This window comes from Lissotriton helveticus, chromosome 9 (genome assembly GCF_964261635.1).
Source record: "Lissotriton helveticus chromosome 9, aLisHel1.1, whole genome shotgun sequence".
Classification (NCBI taxonomy): Eukaryota; Metazoa; Chordata; class Amphibia; order Caudata; family Salamandridae; genus Lissotriton; species Lissotriton helveticus.
The window spans coordinates 397,896,016-397,920,811 of NC_136070.1; the positions used below are offsets into that span (position 1 = coordinate 397,896,016).

The 24,796-nt window shown below is 51.1% G+C and overlaps 1 protein-coding gene across 1 annotated transcript in view; it reads left to right on the forward strand.

The window, feature by feature from the left end:
• Positions 1 to 24,796, forward strand: part of LOC144781358 (cholesterol 24-hydroxylase-like) — a 394,520-nt gene that overhangs the window by 234,920 nt on the left and 134,804 nt on the right. The window contains exons 7-9 of the mRNA XM_078660146.1: positions 3,935 to 4,051; positions 4,150 to 4,306; positions 24,552 to 24,614. Coding sequence (XP_078516272.1) covers positions 3,935 to 4,051; positions 4,150 to 4,306; positions 24,552 to 24,614 — 337 coding nt within the window. The remainder of the gene's footprint in view (positions 1 to 3,934; positions 4,052 to 4,149; positions 4,307 to 24,551; positions 24,615 to 24,796) is intronic.

Consider the following 24,796-nt stretch of genomic DNA (forward strand, 5'->3'; position numbering starts at 1 on the left):
GCTGGAACACCCCTGTGAGCAAGCTAAGGTTAGGTGCTCCACAGATGAGGGCCATAGGTGAGAAGAAGGGGTTCACCAAGGGCTAGCTTAGTGGGCCCTGAGTACATGGGCAGAGGGATACAATTGGGTTCAGCATAGGGTAGAACCAGAAATGGCCTCAGCTGTTTTGGGCCAGGTCTATGTTCTATCGCCCCAAGCAGGGAAGTCTATCAAGGATTGATTAGTCTACATTGGCTTTGGGCTGGGAGGGGGTTATGTTAGACTTGGGGTCTTCAGCGACTTTATCTCCAGACATTTTGCTTTTTTACCTCCTGTTTTTTACCTAGTTTTTGTTGGTTTTATGGCTCTTAGCACTTTACAACAGCTATTCAGTGCTAAAGTGCATATGCTGTCCAAGTAAATTGTGTTATGATTGGGTTTCCATTATTGGCCTATTTGATTTACTAAACTGTGTTTGCCAAGGACCTGTGTATCAAATGCTGCTAGCGGGCCTCCAGCACTATTGTGCCACCCACAAAAGTAGCATTTCAAATGGTTCTCGGACCTGCCACTGCAGTGTCTGCGCACAGTTTTTAACTGCCATGTGGACCTGGCAAGTGGACCCACTTGCCAGGCCCTAACCATGCCCTTTCTCACATAAAAGACACCCCTAAGGTAGGCCCAAGGTACCTCTGTGGGCAGAGTGCACTGTGATGGAAAGGCAGGAAATGTACTGGTGTTCATTACATGTCCTGATGGTGAAATACTGAACATTTGGTTTTGACTATTACAGTGCCATCTGTCCCATAGGCTAACCTGGAAGTTGCTTTGGGACATCTTCCAAGCATAACTTTCCATTGGGACAAGATAGAGAAATGGAGTGTAGGCTTCCTGAGCAGAATTTAAAAATACGCCTTTTAGTAAAGTTGATTTTATATTATTTGTTTGGAAATGCCACTTTTAGAAAATGGGCATTTTCTTGCTTAACCATTCTGTGTTCCTCTGCCTTTTGTGTATTTCCCTCTCTGGGTTTAGAGTGACAGGAGCAAAGCATGTGCATTCACACTAGACAGACCCAGGGAGGGGGGTTTGTGGTGAGTCCCGCCTTTCCTGGGTGACTCATAGCCAGTCTGAATAGGCCTGGCTACATTTGGAGTAGTGGGAGGAGTTGTTGCTTGCACCTGAATGGAATGTGGCTGCCTCTCACAAAGCTGCCTGGACCGCCTGTGGTGAACCTGGCCTGAGCCAGGATGAACTGGTTTATGTATGCCAGAGGAGATTTGATTGTACCAACTTCAAAGGAAAATGTGGTATAAATATTGGGTCCCTGACCCCAGAACTTTAGATTACTGCTGGACTAAGGAACCTGTCAGGAAGAAGAGCTGGAAGAGCTGCCAGGAGGAGTACTACCACTTTGCTGTTGTTGCTTTGTTTGTCTGGCCTGCAGTTGCTGCTTCTGTCTTGGGCAGGGACAGGACTGGACTGTTCTTTCTGCATAATAAGTATCTCAAAGAGATTGCCTCCTGTTGGAAGTCTCAGAGAAATCGAAGACTTCAACATCTTCTGGGTACCGGCTTCTGGAACTGTATGTTTCAGCTGCCACAGAGGAAAAAGGAAAACCAACGCCGTCAACGACGCCGATGCTGGTTCTGTGACCTGAAGGCACCAACAGGGCACCGCTGCACTTCACACCGCAACCAAGGTTTCACCGATGACTCCGTCCGATTCTGCCACTGATTCTGCACCGTATCATGTCGGCATTGCACTCTGCACCGCCTTGCTTCAAACCGCTGCCCTGATATCCGCGATGACACTGCAATGCCATCACCGACGTGACTGTCTACACCGAGACCTGTAGAGACTGCTTGTGGAGAACAGGGAGCACAGTCCCGCTTCACACTGCAGCCCTGGTCTCACTGCCACCGCCCATTCAAGCTGACATAGACGCTGATGCCTGCACTGTGGTTTATAGGCACCGCTCGTAAGTTACATGACGCACCGCCCTGTCCCACACCGCAGCCTTGGCCCACGATGCCAGCACCTTTGACTCCAGTTCATCAACCCACGCCGCTGTCTGCACCGCAAGCTGTGGGCCCCGCACACCGCATTGCCCCGTCTCACACCGCAGCAATAGGTCTACCGACAACAGCGCTTCAGCAATTACAAAACTGCTGCCTACACCTTGACCTTTCAACGCCTCAACGAGTACCTCCCGCTACGCACCACAGCCCTGGTCTCACCAACGCAGCTGGATGACCCTCACCGAGCCACTGCCTACACCATGACCTGAGGGCAACGCACGTCACAGCGATCCGCTTCACACTGCAGCGCCGACGCCTGATGATGCAGGCTCTACTGACTTCAAACTCAAGGAGTTTGACCTGCAACGCATGTGACTTCAAGGGCCTGATGACTCCTGCACCGACTCCAGGGACTGACGCCACTCCTCCAGAGCTCACCCTAAGGTCCGACGCCCTGCATCTCCAAACTTACTGTTTTACGGGTTTCTCTGAAACTGTAGCTGGCCCGGGATGCCGCGCTCGGCCAGAACTATTACATTTGATTGCTCACAATACCGTGATAGCCCCAGACGTTGCTATTGACTTCAAGGAACTGTTTTTAAAGTCTATATTTGCTCTATTGGTATTTTATATATATTTTTTTTTGTCTTGCTTTACACAGATAAATATTGGATTTTTTTTGTTTAACTGGTGTGGTGTACTTTTGTAGTGTTTTCACTGCAGTGCTGTTTGTTATGCGCCAAAGCTTTACACATTGCCTCTGAGTAGTGGTGGTTCCTCCAATAAGGTGAAGGAGCATTGCCCTACTGCTTTTAAGCAGTGTGACTAAAGGAAAAATACAATGTTAATAACTGAATGTTATTATCATTTTATTTTTTCCAGCTGCTTTGCGAGCAGGCGGCTGAGCGGGGCTGCTTTGCTCGCAGGGCAGGGGATGAGTGGTGGACACACTGAAGGGCGCATGACCTTTTGGCCGGCCCTCTGGGTCCGGCCAAACGGTCATGTGCACTTCCCATGTTTTTCATCCAAGCTGCATTACAACCTGGGTGGGCAACATGCCCTTGTCCCCAGTCCCCGTCTGGTCACCGAACTATGGCGCTCAGACCATTCACAACTCTGGATTGCAGCGTTGTGATTGGTCAGGGAAGCCTTGTTGCTTACCAATCACATTGCTGCATTGCAGCGTTGTGATTGATCAGGGGAGCCTGGGTGTGATTCCTTGTTCCTGTTCCGATGCGGAGCAGAGACGTGGGATGCAGCGATAAGGTAAGTGGTTTTTATTTGTATTTTTTTACATTCCCCTCCCTCCTCACCCACCCCCGCTGGAATCCATGCCTGCCACCGCTGCCTCTGAGAAAAGCCTGACTGTTCATGCCAAGCTACCAAGGGGGTGAGCAGGGGTTATTTTAGACATATAATCCCCTTATCCTGACTATAGTGGTGGATCCTGCCTGGCCTAGCTACATACCCTAGTAAACCATTTCTAACACTGACCCACTGACAAATCACCATCTGGAGCAAGATATTCTTAGTTTTTTGGGGGACAACCAGACCCCCACTTGAGAAGGGTGTATTTACCAGAGAAGTTAACAGAGACACTGTAAGATCAGTCTGGTGAGCAGCTATACGGAAAACGCAAGAATACGCAGAAGTCATTTTATACAAAGTTTTACTATGAAAATGTTGCATGTTACTGCAGATTTTGAGCCTGGATTTATGTCTTCTAATTTTTGGACTAGCATCTGTGAAGGCAAAGTAATACAGTAGTTTATGTTGGATAGATTCCATAGCCTATGACAATAAAACTAATAACTAAAAAAAGTTAATTTTCCTATAATAGATTGGTTCAGTGTAAGATCATAAGAGATCAAGGTAAACTTTCAATGCCAAAAAATAAATCCCCCTCCTAATAACTAATACTGTTTTATCCTTAGGTAGCATTTGGAATGGAATTAAACTCACTTCAGGATGACCAGACTCCATTTCCACGAGCAATCTCCATGGTCTTGAAAGGGATAAACGAACAAGAAACGTCCTTGCCATTGTCAAAGGTTTGTGGAGACAATATTACTTCTTTCTTTTGTGAAATGTGCCTCTGTGCCAGTGTCTCATTAGTAAATGGACTCTTTTTTATGACGTCGTGTTGAAGTGGTACCCTGGAAACCGACAGCTGGTAAAGGATGTGCGGGAGAGCATAAGGCTGCTGCGCCAAACTGGAAAAGAATGCATCGAGCGCAGGAAGAAGGCCCTCGAGAATGGGGAGGAGATACCGATGGATATTCTAACACAGATTCTGAAAAGCGAAGGCAAGCGAAACTTATTTTGTAGTGATCTTTAGTTTGCAGGGCTAATTAGGAAAGATTTCCAAATCAATATAAATGGGACACCAGTCCTGGATGACTTTATCGAATAGGTGTACCTACTAAGTACTGCGTAGACCCCACCAGAGTGCGGTACATGATAGCAATATACAATAATTCATATTATATAGTCAAAGTTTGCTTAATTTTTTATATGAAAGACTGTAACAAACAGACAGCGACAATAAACGTATGTGTCTATTTCATCATGTCTGCGGCTGCAAATGCGTGTCTTATGTTTACTAAATTGTGTTTTAAAGCATCAGACACAAATTATTCAATTATTTAGAAAGGATCGCGATTATAAGGAATCTTTCCACTTGCGTGCAGGTACCTAATGCCTGGATAGGAAAGAAAGAGGTAACTGAACTGTGATGGAACTCCCGCAGATGCTACTAGGAGGTCCCTCAGAGGAAAACCATTTGTAACGAGTTCAGGCTCCTCATCTTTAAACTATTATTTTTTTAATGCAGATTTATAAAGCGCGAACTCGCCCCGAAGGTATTGGAGCGCTTTACATGAGCACCGGTTACGTTACACAAGGACACTTTCATTTTTTGGTAGGCACCAGGAGATTAAGTGATTTGCCCAGAATCACAGGATGTGGACGCGACCCCGAGGCTCGAACCTTAGTTTCCCAGCCCCAAAATCCGCAGTCTTGTTGGTATCAGACCACACCCTCTCCCCGCTATTGAATGAATGACGGATTTGTAGAGCTCACAGCTACTCCACAGATTGTCACGGTGCTGGACCAGCAGAGGTAGATCAAAGATAGCCCGTCCTAGTCTGATGCGGAGAGATGGGTTTTTAGAGCCTTCCTAAACATTGATTTGTGAGAGGTAGCCCGAAGCTACATAGAAGGTTGATTCCACTCCTTCCTGGCAAGGATATGAGTGGCCACCGCGCCTCCCCCTATGGAATCTTGGCAGACGCAGAACGAAGGATGCAAGTAGGATGGTAGAGTCGGATTCTGTTAATCAAGTACTGTGGCCCACACTTTTGGAAGGCCCGTTCTATAAAGATCAGCACCCTGAAAATATTTTTTTCTTAACAGGGAGCAATTCTCGCAGAGGATGGGAAATGGTTTCATGTCTGGAAATACCAGCGGCAGTGGCATTCTCTTCTACCTGAAGTTTTTTTGTCCAAATTTCTGGAATACACAAGTACAAAAGGTCAACATAGTCCAATCTGGTGTTTATCACAGCCTGGACTGCCAAGCTACAGGCCACAAAAGGGTGATCTGAAATAAATAAGTACAAAAGGGGGATAAACTAGTTTCTGTTAGTAATAAGGTAAATGCAAATGGACAAGCTCTCGCCCCACCATTGCAGCATGAGTGTATTTCAGGCCATGCTACCATTGCAGGACTAGCTACCAGAGATCTTCATCACCACACCCACCATGCTGTAAATATGGTCCAACCCTTCAGCATGTTATCAGCACCATCATCAGTGGTGGCTAGATAGAAAGTGTGGTCACATGGTTTGAAAATGATCTTGCTATGACAAAAGATACTGGCCCAGCAACGAAAAGGTCTATTCTATTGCATTTACTGGGTGAAGAGGTACACCTAATGCTTCTTACCCTTGTTGACAATGGAGACGGTGGCAGTAACTGTGTTAAACAACAATTCAGTACCAAAGAAAATCCTCACTATGAACGTTTTAATTAAGGCTAACAAAACAAGGATCAAGTGAGTCTATTGATGCTGTCTTTGCCTATCTGCATGGGCTTACAAGCATGGGCAGGTTCACCAGCATCAATGGAAGATTACATTCCCCAAAAATACAAGTTTGTCACTCCTCAGACCTAAGGAAAGAGATATTGAAGATGGCGAATGGCTTAGCCACCTGCTCACTCTTGAGGGACAGCACATGAAGTTGCTAATGTGAGAGCTGCACGTATTTGAAACATTACTATCTACCAAAGTGAATAAAACTGATCCAGTTGAGCCAAAGAGGAGGCTCGTGCCATCGCTATGAAGTCTCATGAGGAAAAGATTGGTAAGCCAAGTGGATACTGCCGCAATCTGCAACACAAAGAACCACAATGGCCCTTTATTCCAGGAGCACAAACTAGCAGACTACTTCCAATCTCTAAACTTCAAATATCCCAAGCCAAAGGAGAGATTTCTGAGAACATTCCTCAAGGTTCTTCTCTTTGTGGAACTAGACAATGACCACCTAGAATTGGCCATCTACAAGTTCCTATGGATTATCGAAACACCCCTCACACCAGCTCCTGAGTCATAGCCAGCTTTAGCTCTGGTGGTGCTCGCTGTCACAATCCTTGTTGGTGCTCCCAATGACTTCCTTCTCCATGGATTCCCTCACTACCACCCTCCAACAGTGCCCTTCATCTCTCCATAGCCCCTCTCTCATGTGTATGCAAGTTGTTTTATAGTGGTACTCATACCAATGTAGGGTGTCAGAGCACTTTACATCACACACATATTGCATTGGGATAATGAATCATACACAAGAAAATCAATGTATAGGAAATGTTATACAATACATTGAAGATTACAAGGTGTAGGACTTACAGTTTGTTAGACCTGGCATCTTTGGCGTTGTTTCCCCCTATCTTTTTGCCTCTACCTCCTGTATTTTTGATGCTGTGCTGGATTTCATTTTTGCTGGTTTAGATGCTTTGGGCACTTTGCCACTGCTGTTCAGCGTCAACGTGCAAGTGCTCCCTGTGTAAATTGTTATTATGATTGGTTATCCATGATTGGCATATTTGTGTTACCAAGAAATCCCTAGTAAAGTGCACTGAGTGTGCCAGGGCTGGTGATAACAAATGCTACGAGTGGGCCTGCAGCACTGATAGTGCCACCCACAGGAGTAGCCCTAAAATGGTGTCTCAGGCCTGCCACCGCAGTGCCTGTGTGCAGTCTGTGAACTGCCATGTCCTCCTGGTCAGTGTCCCCACTGGCCAGGCCTAACCCTTCCCTTTCTTTACACATTGGTAACCCCTATTTAAGGCACCAGGAACCCCCTTGGGCAGGGTGCAGTGTATGTGAAAGGTAGAGCATGTACTTGTGCAGGTGACATGCTCTGGTAGTGAATTACAGCCATTTTCGTTTTTCACTATTGCAAGGCTATCTTGCCCCATAGCTATCATGGGGGATGCTGGCTACAGTGGCTACCAGCATATCTTCCCATAGGAGCAAGATAGGACATAAAAGTCTGGTATCCCTGAACTCAGGATTTATTAACACATCTTTTACGAAAGGTTGTTTTTAAATCCTGTGTATGAGAACAGCACTTTTAGAAAGTTGCTGTTCTCGTGTCTGACCTTTCTGTGTGCCTTGGCCTGTTTGTGAATTGACTGTCTGGTTTGTGAGTGACAGGGGCTGGGTGGCTCCCAGAGTCTGAGTGGGCCATCCCTGGGCTGAATAGCTCCATCTGCATCTAGAGTAGTGGGAGGGGATAGCACCCGGGCCTGAATAGGGCTGTGCCTGCCTTCCACAATGGTGGCTCCACCTCCTGCAGGGAGACTGATGACCCTGCCCCTCTCCCTGAAAGGAAAGGAGAGGCCAGGAAAACAAAGTGCTCAAGGAACACCCAGAACTGGTTCAGAACGGGCTCTGAGCCCTACTGCACACAGGGATTAAAGACTTTTAGGGGTATAAGTACAGGGCCCATGACTACAGAAAATTAGATCATCCTGGAATCAAGAAGGAACCTCTGCCAAGGAGAAAGCTGAAACTGAAGAAGGAAGACTGTCCTGCTGTTGCTCTGCTGGACTGACCTGCTGTTGTTTTGCTGCCAAGGAGAGGGGAAGGACTGTGCTTTGTGCTGTGTACCCCTGCTTGAAGGAATCTCCAAGGCGCTGAGAAGAGCTAGCTCCCTGTTAAGAAGTCCCAGGAACAAAAAGACTTCACCCCCAGCTTCCCTGAACTCTGCTGAGAGAGTTCTGTCCTTCCTAGAGTGCTTGGACCAGTCGTGGTGCCTCTGGAAGTTGTACCTGTATTGGGAAGCTGGAACAAAGATTTTAAAGACTTTCTGCAAATTTTATCGCATCGCTCGCTTGCGGAGCGCATCCCCGTCAGTGCAAGGAAATTCCCGCCGCTACGAAGGCTGAGATCGTCGCAGCGCCTGTTGAAGCTGCCAGAGTCGTCGCATCCTTCGGTTGCGGGATGCACCAGACCGGTGCGGGAAGATTACCATCGCTGCGTGTGTCGTCACAGAGCCTGACGTCGCTGGGTGAGATCGCCCCACCGCTTGCTTGCGGACCGCATCACGTCGCTGCGAGGAGCTGCGAGAGATCGATCACCACTAGTCCGCGCTTCGTCACCCCGGAGATGTTCGCAACTCCAAAAATCATCGCATCGTGCCTTTGCGAGAACAGACTTCCTACGGAACCTATGCACCGGAATCCATACAAGTCCGCCTTTCTCCCCATACAGACCGGATTCGTCGCAACACGCCCGCTGCTGCAGCGGGGTTGTCGTATAGCCTCCCCAGGGTCTCAGGAGCAACGCATCGCTTGTTTTCCACCGCACCAGCTTCTGCTTTGGAACTTTGTTGCTTTTAAAAGGTACAGTTGGCAAAACGTGACGCAACCGTGAACTTTTCACGCAACTGTGAATTATTTTATCGCAACCTTAAGAAGTCTTTTGCAACCATATTCTTGAACTGTGTATGTTGGATTTCTGTCGTTTAGGTCTTGTGTAGTTTAGATTAAATACCTTTATTTTTCTAAACTGATGTGGAGTCAGTTTGGGGTGTTTTCACTGTGTTACTGTGAGTGTTGTTACAAATACTTTACACATTGCCTTTGATAAGCCTGACTGCTTGTGCCAATCTACCAAGGGGGTGAGCAGAGGTTATCTAAAGAGTGTTTCCACCTTACCCTGACTAGAAGCAAGGGTCCCTATTTGGACAGGTGTACCCACCTCTGCAAACTAGAGACCCCCAGTTCTAACACAGTTCATTCTTACTGGTAGGCATAAAGGGGCCAATTATAAATGCCATCTGATGCTGTGGTCCGACCGATGCATTACAATGTGTGCGGTCGGATGCAGCAAGTGGAGGGACAGTCCACCGCTTTCCAGCAGGCTCCTCAAGGAGCCAGCCGGTGTGTTGGAAACACCTCATTTTTTTTTTTTTTAATTTGTTTTTATTGCAGAATCATTGATAGACATCAGGACAAATCAGCCAACATATCCACCCCCCTACGAGGCACTATGCATTCACAAATTAGCACACAGCCCTTCAGCCCACATCCCGGAGGCTGGGCGGCGCAACAACAATTCCATCAACTAGTGCGTCCCCAAGGGGTTTTCTGGCCAACAACACAATTAAGCATCTGCTTTTATATCCCCCCAACTCCCCCCCCTCCCCCTGTCATCTCTCGGTGGGATCATTCCCTCTAAGCGGGCAACGCCGGGTCCTACAGGAGCTACAGTATCTGGACTCCGTTAGCACCCTCCAATGTCGACCATTATTTAGTGCATAGCAACCTCTACACCACGGGAGCCCACGCTTAGTGCCCTCCTCTCTTCTCCTATGATCACTAGTTATAGACCCCGTCGCCGGCATCCCACTTATCCTACTGAGTAACCTATTAACTCCCCTGTTCCCTTCCCTCCCCCCATCTGCTGCTGATGTGGGTAGTTACTGTGGGTCTTAGACAGAATGGCTCGCTATTATCTGATAGTATGCCTTCGGTGCTCTGAGCCTCATGGAACCTCAGTCTCTAGCTGCCCCTCTTCCTCGTCGTCTGCCAAATGGTCGCACAGAGCCTGCACAATCATCTCCCACGCCCTAGCCATCTCCAGGCTCTTCTCATTACCCGTTCTGGTGGCCTGCTGCATACGTATCACACTCTCACAGCGAGACCATTTCAGCAACTCATTCGTCCACCTCCCAACCGAAGGGCCCTCCTTGGACTTCCAGCGCCACGTAATCTCTCTCCGGGCTAGCATGAGTCCCAGATCAATAAACTTACTCGTAATTTTCGTTTTTGCTGTGTGGGGGAACCAAAGCAGCAGGCACGCCGCCATGTCGAACTCTACCTCTGTGCCGTCGGAGTTTCCCCGGGGTCAGATAAGCCCTGTGCAATATGAAAAAATGCACCTGTTGGAACCGGGCGTTCCTGCTACCCTTCCACGTCGGGTCAATATGTGGCCCCAAACCGTATCCGGAATAGGTTTGCCCACACTTTCCTCCCATTGTATCTTCAGCGCAGTGAGCGGTTCTAACCCCTCATTCAACATTCTCGAGTGGAGAAAAGTCACCGCCTTGATCGTGCCCGCTGCCATCATCACATATTGGCATGCCATGGTCGTGTCCGCCTCCGCCAACCCTTTCCTCCAGTGTTTTTGTATTGCCGCGGCGATCGCCGCATGCATGAGGTAGCCCCCGTCTGGGAGACCAAACTGGCGCTGCAGCACCTCAAATGGAGCCAACGACCCTTCCACATACAAGTCTCCTACCACATGGAGGCCCAACTCGTCCCATTCCAACAACGGAGACCAGTCGGGTCCGTGCGGCAGGGCCGTCAGCATCCCTAGAGGGATCTCCGGCGCATACGGTCGCGCGGTCCGCGCTCTCTTCAGGCTCCTGTGCCAGCACAACCGGAGAGTTCTCTCTTCAAGGGTGAGCCCATTCAAGTCCAGTTTCTGTTAACTATGTAGGACAGGATATGCCTCTGGATACCCCCTCCGCGTACCTGGTCTGGGCCTCTGAATTCTCTTGCGATGTTCTGCGTCATTACCTGGAGCTGGGCCGCCAAGTAATACAATTCAAAATCAGGAACCGCCATCCCCCCATCGAGTTTGGGTCTGGCCATGGTGTGCAACGCCACTCTGCGTCTGCCACTTCCCCAGAGGAAACCAATAACCATCGACCTCAGGTCTTTGAAGAACCGCTGAGGGATCCATATTGGCAGAGTCCGAAAATAATATAGCAGCCGTGGTAAGGCTACCATTTTCAACAATGCCACTCGGCCCTGTACCGATAGAGGAAGGGACGCCCAGAAGGACATACACCCCCGTAGCCCTCTCACACATCGACCTATGTTGCCTTCGAGCAGGCTCGCAGCGTCATGGTAGATTCGGACTCCTAGATATGTGAAGCACCTGTCTTCCCAGACCACGTCCACCTCAAGAGGAGGATACGGTATATCCGTCCGCAATGGAAAGACACAAGTTTTATTCCAGTTTACCTTAAGTCCTGATAATTTGCCAAAGTGTGTTAGCATCTCCACGGCCCCCCTAAGAGCCAGCTCCGTATCCTCCAAATACAGCAACAGATCATCCGCATATAACGAGATGTAATGGGTATCCCCACCACACCCAACACCAGTATACGATTCTCCCGCCCTCGCCTGTGCCGCCAATGGTTCCATCGCGAGAGCAAACAGGAGGGGGGATAGCGAGCATCCCTGCCCGTTCCTCTACGCACCGGGTAGCCGGAGGATATAACAGACCCCAATCGCACCCTGGCAGAGGCAGAGGAATAGAGAACCCTTGTCCACCGGCCAAAGTCTCCGCCCAGGCCGAGCTTCTCCAGCACCTCATCCAGATAACGCCACTCAAGGCTGTCAAAAGCCTTCTCAATATCCACCGATAGCACTGCCGACGTATGGTCCGAGCTCGAGGCGCTGTGTAGGATACGGATCAGCCGACGGGTGTTAATAGACGTGTTCCTAGTAGGGATGAACCCTGCCTGGTCTGTGTGTATCAGCGAGGTCATGTGAGGCAATAGTCTTGTGGCCAGGATACGGCTCAATAGCTTGTAGTCTACCGTCAGCATAGAAAGGGGCCTATATGACGTCACATCCAAGGCCTCCTTACCAGGTTTCAACAGCGGCACTACTAGCGCTTCCCTCATTGAGCTGGGCAATTGCCCTAGGGTCATGGCTTCAGCATACACCACTAATAGTTTGGGTGCCAAAACATCAATATATTTCACATAAAATTCAATTGGTAGGCCATCTACCCCTGGTGTCTTGTTCCTAGCCATCTGCTTCACGGCCACCCGAATCGCCGCTAACGTTATGGGACCTCCCATGACCTTCGCCGTTTCCTCATCTAGTGTCGGGAGCCGAACAGTGTTCAGGTAGTCGCCTATCGCAGAGGCGCCCTCTTCTAACTGAGTCTCATAAAGGCTCGTGTAATACTTCCGAAAGCGCGTCAATACTGCAGCTTGTGAGCAGACCACTCCCCCCGATTCCGTTCTAATGCTCATAATCGGACAACCCCTAGGCTCCGGGTTAGCAAGTTTCGCAAGTAGTGTGCCTACCTTGTCTCTTTCCGCTTGCACCTTAGTGAGATATAGCTTGTAATCATAACATCTCAATCTCTCCATTTCTTTCGCCACCAGTTCTTTTGCCTCCAGCAACCGATCCTGCAGGTCCGGCCGTTCAGGCCTACGCTGTTCAAGCTCTCTCAGCACACCTTCCGCCTTTCCCAGATCGGCCAAGACAGTCGTCCTTACATTCGAAAAGCCGCCCATACAGATGCCTCTCACCACCACTTTCATCGCATCCCATTCAATCGATCTCGTGGCGGCTGATCCCTCATTCTCACTAAAGTAATGCTCTATGCCCTGTAGGACCATGTCGCTAAACACCGGGTCCTCCAATGTATCAGGCCGTAGCCTCCATGTCGGGACCGCAGATCTCGCCCTCTGCCATCGCACTGCCACCAGTAAGGGATTGTGGTCAGAGATGGTTCTGGCAAGGTACTCCGTGTGCGTTACCATGGCAGCCAGGGGGCCACTACACAGGATAGCATCTATTCTGACGTGTAGGGCATGCAGTGCCGAGAAGAAGGAGTAGTCCCTAACAGCAGGATGCCGTTCCCTCCACACGTCTACAAGGCCCCACCTCTCCTGCCAATCCTTCCTGAGTGACGCCAGTCTACGCACCGGGGAGTCGGCCAGTGGTGGGTGCGATCTATCCCACGTCACATCAGTGATTGAATTGAAATCTCCACCCAGCATAATGGGGCCCGCCAGGAAGTGAGCCAACGAGCCTGTGAGATTTTCAAAATATCGGGCTTGGTCTACATTGGGGGCGTATACACTACACAGGACCACCTCACGGCCATAGAGCCTCCCCTCCACCACCACAAACCGCCCCCCAGGGTCCACCAATCGACTCGTGGCCTGGAACGGGACTCCCGCCCTTACCCACATCAGCACCCCCCTGGCAAACCCCGAATACGAGGTGCCAAACACTTGGCCACGCCATCTCTTCTGCAGTGCACTACACTCTCGCTTAGTTAAATGAGTTTCTTGTAACAGTGCGATTTGGACGCCTCTTCTCACCAAATAGGCGTGTACCTTGTATCTCCTTGACATAGTTCTGAGTCCGCGGACATTCCATGTGAGGCATTTTAAATCAGGTAACGTCCCCATTGCAGTTATCACCCCCCCAGTTCGACAGTGTTAGTTGACCCCCCACATCCTTACAGCAGTTCCCCCCCTTCAAAACACCCCAATAAACAACCCCAACCCCACTCCCCAGGACAGGACCTAAGAACACAACTGCAGCCCCCATCCAAACCATTAACAACATATACAGTCCACTACTCTGCAGTCGTCACCACAGAGAGCCTTAAGGGCAGTGAGGGGGTACTTCAGAACCGATCCAACGCGGGCTAAGCCCCAGCCCCATGCCCACAATCCCATATAATAGTCACCACAGAGTACTTGCTAGGTCGCCAAGCATCAGGATTACTCTGCTCCAACAAGGAGCCATCATCACGTCTCCCACTGCAAACACTATTCGTTAAATAGTCCATCTGCTGTCTGTGGCGTGACCGTCGGCCCCGCCGAGCTGCTCGCTTCCGAAAGGTCTGCTCCAGATTTTCCATCTCCCTCTTCCGAGTCCGAGTCTCCCGTCAGCTTCTCCTGCTGTGACCCCGTGATGATCGCCGTCGCAGCCAGTGCTCCCTTCCTGTCCGCCGCCATCAGGTCGGCCCTCAGTGCCCTTTTAAGTTTATTACGCTTGCGGATGCGTTGGGACTTACGGATCTGGACCGGCCGCTGTCTCTCTTTCCCCCCTTTTTTCTGTCGATCTATGCCAGCCCGGTACAGCTCAAGCCAGGACCACGCCTCGTCAGTGGTATGGAAGAATTGGGTTGTACCATCCAAGATCACCCCCAATTTAGCCGGAAAGAGTAGGGAGTATTGTATGCCCTCATCTCTCAGTTCTTTTTTCACTGCTAGGAAAGATGCCCTGTTCCTCTGGACCTCCTGTGTGTAGTCCGGGAAAACCGTGACCGAGCTATTGTCCACCTGGAAGGGGCCCGCTGAGCGCGCCCGTTGTATCAGTAAGTCACGGTCTTTAAAATGCAGGAGTCTGGCCACCATTGGTCTGGGAGGGCGGCCCTGCATGGGCGGGCGGGCCGGGACCCTGTGTGCTCTCTCGATTGAAAAGAACGTAGATAAGCCCTCCGGAGCCACTACCGTTTTGAACCAGTTTTCCATGTAGGCCACCGCGTCGTCCCCCTCGATTTTTTCCGGCAGACCCACTACCCTGACGTTGTTCCTTCGATTGCGGCCTTCGGAATCCTCCGCACGTTTCTCCAGCGTCGCCAGTCGGGTGTGAATATCTGTCAGTTTATGTTCCGCGGTGACCACCGCCGGTTTCAACTCCTGAAGGAGCTGTTCGTTTTCTTTCACCCTATCAGAAAGTTTGGCATGGTCCGCCCTCAGGATACCCAGTCCAGTAGTCACCTGCGCTATGTCTTGGTGTAGAGACTCCTTGGTCGCGGTAATCGCCTCCAGGATATCATCTAGCCGTGCATTCAATCTGCGTTCTTGAGCCGAGGTATCCCGGGCCGCCTGGATCTTGCCTTCCGTGTCTGGCACAGTCGTCTGGTCATGCCCCTGCGTCACCTTATCCGCTCCGCCAATGGCGGCCAGATCGGTCGCCGCGTGCACCTTCCGAAGACTGCCTCCGGGGGAATGGTCTGGCCCCAGCTTTCAACCACCAGGCGGGAAGACCCCTTGTACCCTCGCCTCGCTCGATGCGTCCCACCTGGGCAGTGGCCCCCACCTCAGGATTCAGGTCGCCCGGTTCACAGAGTCCTCACTACTGCGCCCAAGATGGCCGACCACAGTTCTCGCCCTCCCGGAGCGGTCCACCCGGCCTCACACGGCTCTCCGCCCCCCCCCCCCCCGCGGTCCCTCGCCGGTCGTCCCTCAGTTAGAAATCACAGGAAACTCCCAGGTCACCTGCAGGCCCAATGGCAAAGATAGGAGCGCGGGGGGGCGGGGGCGGGTGGGGGAGCAGAGCGTGTGCTCCTCGGCATGCGAGAGGGTCTCGGCTCGGACCCGACAACCGATCCGTGCAGATGCGCCTCTTCTCCACAGCCAGGTGCGGTTGCCGCCGGTGCCACCCGGTAAATGATTTCACTCCCTCCTGCTGGCGCTGATTCAGCTCCGCATTGGCGGCAGCCGCCGAACTCCGGGTGCTCTGAGGGGCCGACAGCGCTCACCCACCTGCGCCCCCGCCTCCCTTCTTACTCCCCACCTGGCACAGGGCGTCCTCACAGGTCTCGCACCCAGCGGCAGGACGATTCCACGTCTGGGCGCCGGGACCTCCAATCCGTCGAGCCAGGCCCTCCGGTGATGTCGGCCTCCTCGCCGCTCACTGGGGCCACAGCGCCGCCTCCGTTCCGGTCGCCACAGAAGCTCTCCGGGCAGCCGCAGAGAACCGCCTCTCCAGATGGCAGCCGAGACCAGCGGCGGGGGGGAAGGGCTCCCCGATCGTAATTCCGTGGTGCCGCTCGAGTGAGGAGTTTGCTCTGCCTTTTGTTTCTGCTCGCCACAGGAGTGGTTGGGAGCCAACGCCCTGCTGGGGAATCTCTTTAAGCAACGTCCGGCCGCAGTGGAGGTGAGAGGCGGAGGCGAGCGGGACTGCGAGGACCAGCAGTCCATCTGGCAGCGCCAGCTGGTTCCTCTTCCCGCCGCGCCTCGCGCCCCCTCCCAGTGCCACGCCCCCTGCCTGAGTGCTCTTAACTCCTCGCGGCCCCCGCTTCGCGGGAGCCGCTCGAGTGAGGAGTTTGCTCTGCCTTTTGTTTCTGCTCGCCACAGGAGTGGTTGGGAGCCAACGCCCTGCTGGGGAATCTCTTTAAGCAACGTCCGGCCGCAGTGGAGGTGAGAGGCGGAGGCGAGCGGGACTGCGAGGACCAGCAGTCCATCTGGCAGCGCCAGCTGGTTCCTCTTCCCGCCGCGCCTCGCGCCCCCTCCCAGTGCCACGCCCCCTGCCTGAGTGCTCTTAACTCCTCGCGGCCCCCGCTTCGCGGGAGCCGCTCGAGTGAGGAGTTTGCTCTGCCTTTTGTTTCTGCTCGCCACAGGAGTGGTTGGGAGCCAACGCCCTGCTGGGGAATCTCTTTAAGCAACGTCCGGCCGCAGTGGAGGTGAGAGGCGGAGGCGAGCGGGACTGCGAGGACCAGCAGTCCATCTGGCAGCGCCAGCTGGTTCCTCTTCCCGCCGCGCCTCGCGCCCCCTCCCAGTGACACGCCCCCTTGTTGTACTTAGGAGAACCTCCTCACACGCGCAGCGGGACGCGCGCGGGGCGGTCACCGGGGCGAAGACCGGGCAAAGAGCGGGCCGTTCTAGGCCGTTAGAGGCCGGGAGAGACCGGACCGGGCCCCCCCTCTAACGTCCTGGTCAAATTGCCCCATTACTTACCCCAGTATGGCATCCAGAACACTAAGGAGTAAGTCCGCACAACAAGGCGCAAGCACTCTGGAAAAATTCTTCCCCAAGGCGAGCTCCCAAATTAGTAAGTGTCACTCATCCATGGATTCCCACCTTGAGATGGGCCCTGAAAGTGTGTTTATGGACCTTGGGGAATCCGCCTCAAATGATGTCAGTACTCCCATCACTATGGACGCTACTCACATGTCTTTACTGGACAGCATTGACCAGACTATTGAGTCGGTGCTTCGACAGCTAAGAACCCCTGTTTCGCAGAGGGATCAGGTTTCCCCACGGTCGCTGGGGATTTCGGATCATTCTGCTGTCCTCGACAATATGGGCCCAAACACGCTGGAAGCGGGCCAAGCGGTCCTGCTACCAGACCCCGTAGGTAGTGGGGTGGTTCAGCCTTTAAAAAGGAAAAGGCAGGATGAAATTAAGAGGGTAAAAAGGGCAAGAACTGTTGCATCTGACTCATCCCTTGAAGAAAGTACAGATATTTCGGTCTCCCCAGAGCTTATCCTATCCGGGTCTGGGTCGGATTATGTGGCCTCGCCAGCTTCCGCGTTACCACCAGTGACGGCGGGCCCATTTATCTCTGGTGGGGTATCACCCAATAGTTCAGACTTAGTAATTACAGCGCTTACAGCTGTTATTAAGAATCTGTTAACCCCCATCTCAGTTAGATTAGAGGCAATAGAAAATCTACTCCAGTCCCGGGAAAATAACCATACTAGGAATAGTCCTGGTATAGCTGCAAATGATCCTATAGCTATCGGGGAACCACCTGGGAATAGCTTACTTTCTTCCACATTGCCTCAGGTTTCCAGTAGGGTATTGCCTAGTGCAAATGGCGCGTCTAATCCTCAGACGTGCACCTTGCTACCTCCAGCATCTAGGCCTCCTGTCCCGGCCCCCAGGAGATCTAAGTTACCCCCTGCGCCGCAATTCGCGTCGCAGACAAGGGCGACAGTGGGTTCTAGAAATGCCCCGAGCGATGGTCTAGCCCCCCCCCCTGATAGACGTAGGGTGGTCAACCTGCCCCCAGAAGCTGTTCCTTTTACGGCAATCATGGTGGGAGTTCCTGAACTAACTGGTGGCGTTAGGGAGTCTCAAGACTCCCTCCGCAATAAGGTTATAAGCTGGCTTAGCATAAATAGACCGCTGCCTCCAAACCTGAAGGGCGAGGTCCTGATGGTAAGGAGGATCCCGTGGATTGGCCCTACTACTAAGAACAGGCCAGGGGATTGTATCGTCCTAAGTTTTAGGAGCCCACACGTTGCAAACTACATCTGCAACTGGCTTGTAAGGCCTGACAAGTCCAATATAGAACTTGTACCCCTTTCTTATTTCTATCCTAGTGGTACCAACATGGTGGGAGGGAGTGAGAAGGGGTGGACTAGGGTGGGCTTTGCTGTAGATGGCTCCCGCTATAGATCAAGGCACCCCCTACTAACTGCCCAGGCAAACTTCACACATCACAACAGGTTTTCCTGTCTGGACCAGGTTGATTGACCACAAATTAGGTCAATCCTGTCTGGTCCTGGGAGGATGGTGGTGGATGTGCAAGGTTGTGTGGGCTCGGGTGCGGTCCCCATGTTGGAACCAACCCGGCTGCACACCGCTAATGAGTGCGGGGCTGACACGGACGATACCCTGTGCCAACTGGGTCCACCACTCGACATCGGATCGGCCCATACTCTGCAGGCAGAGGCAGTGGAGCGGGCAGGCCCTGCTGCCATTGCTGTTTGCGGAATTGGTTCCCCAGACGCTGGTTCACCCATGGTCACCCTGCAACCTCCTGTTGGAGTCCAGGGCACCCTGTCACTTGCTCCAGGATTGAGGATTCTCTCCTGGAATGTGGCAGGTATTGTGAATAAGGAAGGCTCTCCTGAATGGGATTGCCTGGTAGGTGGATGTGATATACTCCTCTTCCAGGAGACCTGGGCAAGGGCCGCTCAGCCCAGGAGAGGGTTTGAAGTATACGAAATTCCTGCCAAGTGGGCCGGGAGGGGGAGGCCATCTGGGGGCTTGGCAATCTGGATTGCGAGACACACTGGGTGCCAGGCGGAGCAAGTATTTACATGTTCGCAGGACATCCAGTGTGTGCGGCTCACTTGGCCTGACAAATCCCAGTGGGCCATTGTCAACGTTTACTCGCGTCCAGTGGCCTCGCCAAACGAATCACCTACCCTAAATGATCTGGCCTTATTCCTGGGCCAACTTCCGGGTGACCTCAAGGTGGTGCTTGGAGGAGACTTCAATTGCCACTTTGAACCCCTGGCAGGCTTATTGGATGGTGCCCTAACGGCCGAGGATGACCATTGGGGGGTTCCACCCTCGTCCTCACCCCACCCTAAAGCATGGTCCCCTCTAGCACTACAGCTCATGTCCCTTACCCTGAATTGCGCACTGAGGGCGTGTAATGGTCGCACCCCTTCCGACACCCCCCCAGTCTGCACTTTCAATAGGAGGGGCCATGAGTCGAGGCTTGACTACATCATGGTGGACATCTCACTTTGGCCCAAAGTGCTTGACTTTGGGGTAATTAAGAGGTCAGACAGCGACCACAATGCCCTTTGCCTAAACATCCTGTGCCCTCTGCCCATGACGGACCCTTCCCCAGCTGGTAAAGGGGATGATCTGGGGGGTCTGTCCCTGACTACAAACAGGCGCCGGGTAAAGTGGGGAAAGCTGGTGAGCTCGGAAGAGTCCATCAAGAAATTATATGAGCTGGCACTGCCCAGCTTCATGGAGGTGGATGCTCTCCTGAATGAACCAAGAACCCCAGATTACTATGAGAAACTGGGAAACATTCACCAGGATTTAGTGAGGGACCTGGCCGAGGTATTCCATCCGGAGGTCCCAACCCGGAAGAAAAGGACCGTGGTTCCCTCCTGGTACACCCAAGATTGCAGGGCGGCAAAATCGGAGCTCATTGCAGCAATAAAAGAGGGCTCAGATAAGGCCAAAGTACGTGACCTCAGGAAGTACTATAAATCAGTGCTGGCGGCTGCAAGGTCCGAGTGGGACTGGACCCATTGGCAGGATCTTTATGATGCCCTCAAAGTTAGGGACTCCCGGAAATTCTGGGCCCTAGTGAATAATGGGACAGGGGAACTCAGTAAAGCGATAGAGCCAAATATAGCCCCTGCAGTCTGGGAGGCCCACTTTGGGGATCTCTACCAAGATACTAGTTCCGGCCCGGCCGCAGAGCTGCAACTGCCCATGGGTACTCAGGAGCTTGGAATGGATCTATCCTTGGGGGAAGTGGAGCATGCCCTCAAGTGTTTAGCAGTGGGGAAGGCGCCAGGCCTGGATAGGTTACCCGGGGATCTATTTAGGCACCACCCGGACATCTGGGGCCCATACCTTCTCATTATCTTCAATGCCATTCTTGAAGGTATGGCGATCCCTGGGTCGTGGCTGGGGGCAGAGATCGTCCCCATCCACAAGAAGGGTTCTACTCTGCTCCCTTCAAACTACAGGCCTATAAGCCTTATAGATGTGCCTCAAAAGCTTTTTGCACGCCTCATTTTGGACCATCTCCTAGACTGGGCCGAGGCCAATGACATCATGAGCCCCCTTCAGGCTGGCTTCAGGAAGAACACGTCGACCATGGATCAAATTTTTCGCCTCCTTCTCCTGTATTGGAAGACGGTCACGTTAGAGGGAGGTCGACTGTACATGGTCTTCGTGGACCTGAGGTCAGCCTTCGACCTGGTCCCGAGGGGGAAGTTATGGGAGGTTTTGCAGAAGCTAGGAGTTCCCCCCCACCTCCTTAGAGTCATCATTAGGCTGCATGAGAACAACTTTGCGGTAGTGAGGTGTGGGAGGGATGGGAAGCCCTCGGGTAAATTCCCGGTCCGCCGAGGTGTCAGGCAGGGCTGTGTTCTGGCTCCGACACTGTTCTGTCTGTACATAAACAGCGTCATTCAACATCTTGACGCTGTTGGGGACAATGACGCCCCGGTCCTGGCAGGAAGGAGGGTCCCGGCAATAATGTTTGCCGACGACACCCTCCTCCTTTCCAAATCACCTATGGGGATCCAGAGGATTGTGGATGGTTTTGGTCACTTCTGTCAACAACATGGGTTGGAGGTGAACACGGAAAAAACTAAGTTCATGATCTTCAACCCTCCCACCAAGACCAGACCCAATCCAAAACTGGGGGAAATTAGCCTTGAAAGGGTCTCCACTTTCACATATCTGGGGGTTTCACTTCAAGAAAATCTGGCATGGGACTCCCAGGTAGCAAGATCCAGGTTGAAACTTTCCCAGCTATCGGGCGCACTCTTGAGGGTGTCTAACAAGTCCACCTTCAAGCCTGTTAGTCCGGCTCTGGAAATGTACAGGACCCAGGCGAAGGCAGCTGCCTTGTATGGTAGTGAGCTGTGGGGCCACAAAGCTGGGAAGGTCATGGCAGGGGTGGAAAATTGCTTCCTTAGGCGCTTACTTGCTCTCCCGCAAGGCACACCACTCCTCCCCTTAAGACTCGACTTGGGCCTTCCGTCAATTGCAGAGGACCTACGGTCGAAACCACTGAAGTTCTGGCATCGGGTATGGACCACCGAGGAGCTGCATCACTATCGGCAGGACCTTATACATGTCATGAGGTTGAATGTTAATGGCAAGATCCCCTGGCTGGCATTTATTAGGTCGGAATGTTCTGACCTTAAGCTACCAGACCTATGGGATGACCCTGCTCAAGGATGTAGAAGGATATCGCGCAAAACCCTCGCACAGCTCTATAAGAACAAAAACCTTGCTGACATGGACAATGCTTATGACAGTGGCACCCTGACGGGATGTTTTTTAGTATCCAAAAATTCTTATCTCTTTGAAACTTTTATGGATTTTATTTATCCTCTTCTGGCGAGGAAACTCTTCCTGCAATGGAGGTTTGGTACGCTCCCTACTAAAGTTTTCACCTATAAATGGTCGTCAGGGGGCGACAAGCTCTGCCCATGCTGTAAAGTTAAGGATGAAGATGATTTGCACATAATGTTTTGTTGCCATGCCTATCGGAGCCCGAGGAGGCGCTGGTTAGCTCCTCTATGCCGGAATCTGGGCTTCAGTAACTATTTACAGGCCTACAGGGTGATGAAAACTAACACCCTGGGCCACATTGTGTTTGCGGTTTCCAAATTCTTAATGGCAGCATGGATAATAAGGAAGAAAATGTCTGGTTAATCCATTTTACCTTGTATTTTTTAAAACACTGCAGGTCTAACCGGTTTTTATTGTATATATTGTCTTTTATCTGTATGTATTTTTACTGTTTCTTTTATGGCCTATGTGGCCGAAATAAAGAATTTTTGGATTGGATTGGATTGGATTGTAATTCCGTGGCGCGGCAGACAGCGCTCTGCCCCACGTCCACCGCTGACCGTCTTCGCTCAGCTAGGGCCCCGCTCCACAGCCCCCGCCAGACAGCCACCTCCTCGTTGCCGCAGCTGCGGATCCCCGTGTGCCGCCGGTCACTCTCCGCAGTCCGGGGCTGTCGCCATCCTGAGCCCTCGCTCGCGGCACTTCGAGGGTCCAGCGCCGGTTCCCAGCACAGTCGTCGGTCACTCACCGGTCCGTAATAGCATCCCACGGCTAGGCCAGTGCCGTAGGGGGAATTTCCGCTGGTCAGCCGGCTTAATAGCGAGGATTCACAGGATAAATGTGGGATCTGGCGCGGAGCTGTAGGCTCACGCCGCCATCACGATCGGCGTCCAAGCCACGCCCTCCTTGGAAACACCTCATAATCAATAACGGCGGCTCCAACGTTGGGATGATCATGTCAGTTTCTGACAGCCATTCTATGTTGGCCTTTCCGACATTGAAAGGCTGTTGGAAAGCGATAGAGCCCCCTTCACCCCTGGTTCTCTGCATCCTGGCCAGGAGGAATCTATTGTGCCCCCTAAACATCCCTTTACAATGAGGTCCTGCCACATGGTGCAGGGATATTTTTCAATGGAAACTTGTACTACGGCCTCTTCTGCCCACCACAAATGCTTCCATTGAAAAATTGATATTTGCAACAATCCTGTGGGCGGTCGCATCCAAATACTGAGGACGGAACCGCGCCCAACATCGTAAGTAGCCCCATATGTTAATAGTGCTTGAAACTGGGAAGCATGACTCTGATTTGAAAAAGTAGCAGCTGATGGTGTTGGCTTAATAAGAATGTATTTCTACTCAAGCAAACTCTTTCATAGGATAATCAGACTGGAAAAAACATAACCTCCTAACCTATACTTTGTAGGTTGCATGCAGATCTCTGAGACAGTTCTAGCTCACTGTGCTATATTAGGATTGTAACTTATGAAATGCAAATAACAAAAGGATTTCTGTGACAAAACCAGTAACTCACATGAGCTAGCTACATAACATACAATTTGACCTTTTAAATCTCTGCACTACTTTATGATGAGTCAAAACTCCCACTAGACAACACTCTGATTTTTCTCCAGACAGTAAATTAATCGTGGCATTTATATTGTTGCCTAAATATTGCTGGGCACACAAGAAACTCTGAAGCAGGTGCTGCTAAAACCATAAACGATTTGAAAATACAGCACACCCAATGCTCGATGCCCAGTGCAGAAGCAACAGTTGCACTGGCCTGAGTACATGTCATGGCCTCACTGGGCGTATCCAGAATAAAAGGAACGATGGTCACTGCTGTGATATGGGACATCAGCATCACTAGGAATATCTTCCATATTGAGAGAATTTCAGAGCACACCACTCAAAACAGTGTTGTGCAAGGTAGTTCGGACAGTACTCCTTGTAACACACCGGCAATGGCCAGTGATACCTGGACCAATCATCGATAGGACTGTTTTCCAACAGTTTCTGTTCGGAGCTCCATGAGACATCATCCACCCTGTTCCAGTCTGGGGAGACCTCACTGTCTCTCAGCTGTGCCCTCAGGTCCACGGAGGGTTAGGATCACTATTCCTTCAGACCTCACTGCCAGCCTTTACAGTGTTACAAGGATTATTTTCAGACATTGCAAGACTACAGGACAGGTATGCCCAACTAGAAGTCCAGTTCTGTAAGAACCGAACTGAGTGATTCCTGAGTGACAAAAATGTAAGTTTAGGTTGGGTTTAGCTATTCTAGCGTGATCTGTGGCCCCCCTCTGGATAGTCTGATTTTGGGTTGTTCCCAATCTGAGGCTAGCAGGTCTAATATAAACAAGTTAGGCCTGCGCGTAGGCAGTGCGCATGCTGATAACAATCTGGGTCTGTATCGGCTGCTGTTATTGCGCGGCCTATGCAGCGTCTACTTTCTTTATACGCAACAAAATAGTAACCATTCACAACATTGTTAGTTTTACTTTACTGAAGCAAAATGGGACATCATTCACAAAACGTTTGAAAGACCAAGTATTAGAGCAGAAGTAACAGTGAAAATCATACCAAACTGAAAGATTTATTTTGATTTTAATATTATAAGCTTAGCATGATTGATGCTTAATGGAGCCATCAGTGCCATAAATAATTTAACAAACATATGTTTTTTATTTGTAGCATTGGAAGAGAAATGTGATGAGGAAATAATGCTGGACAACTTTGTTACTTTCTTCATTGCTGGTTAGTATTGACATCACGTGCTCTTATTGTCTGTAGTAAATTATGAAAAGATCATTTTGTTTTATGCATATGTTGTACATTTCTGTACTGGGTATAGCCCTTCAACGTTTATAAGTCTGTACATTTTATTATCAAGCACATATCATATAAATGTGGGGCTACATTTAAAAATGTCAATTTCA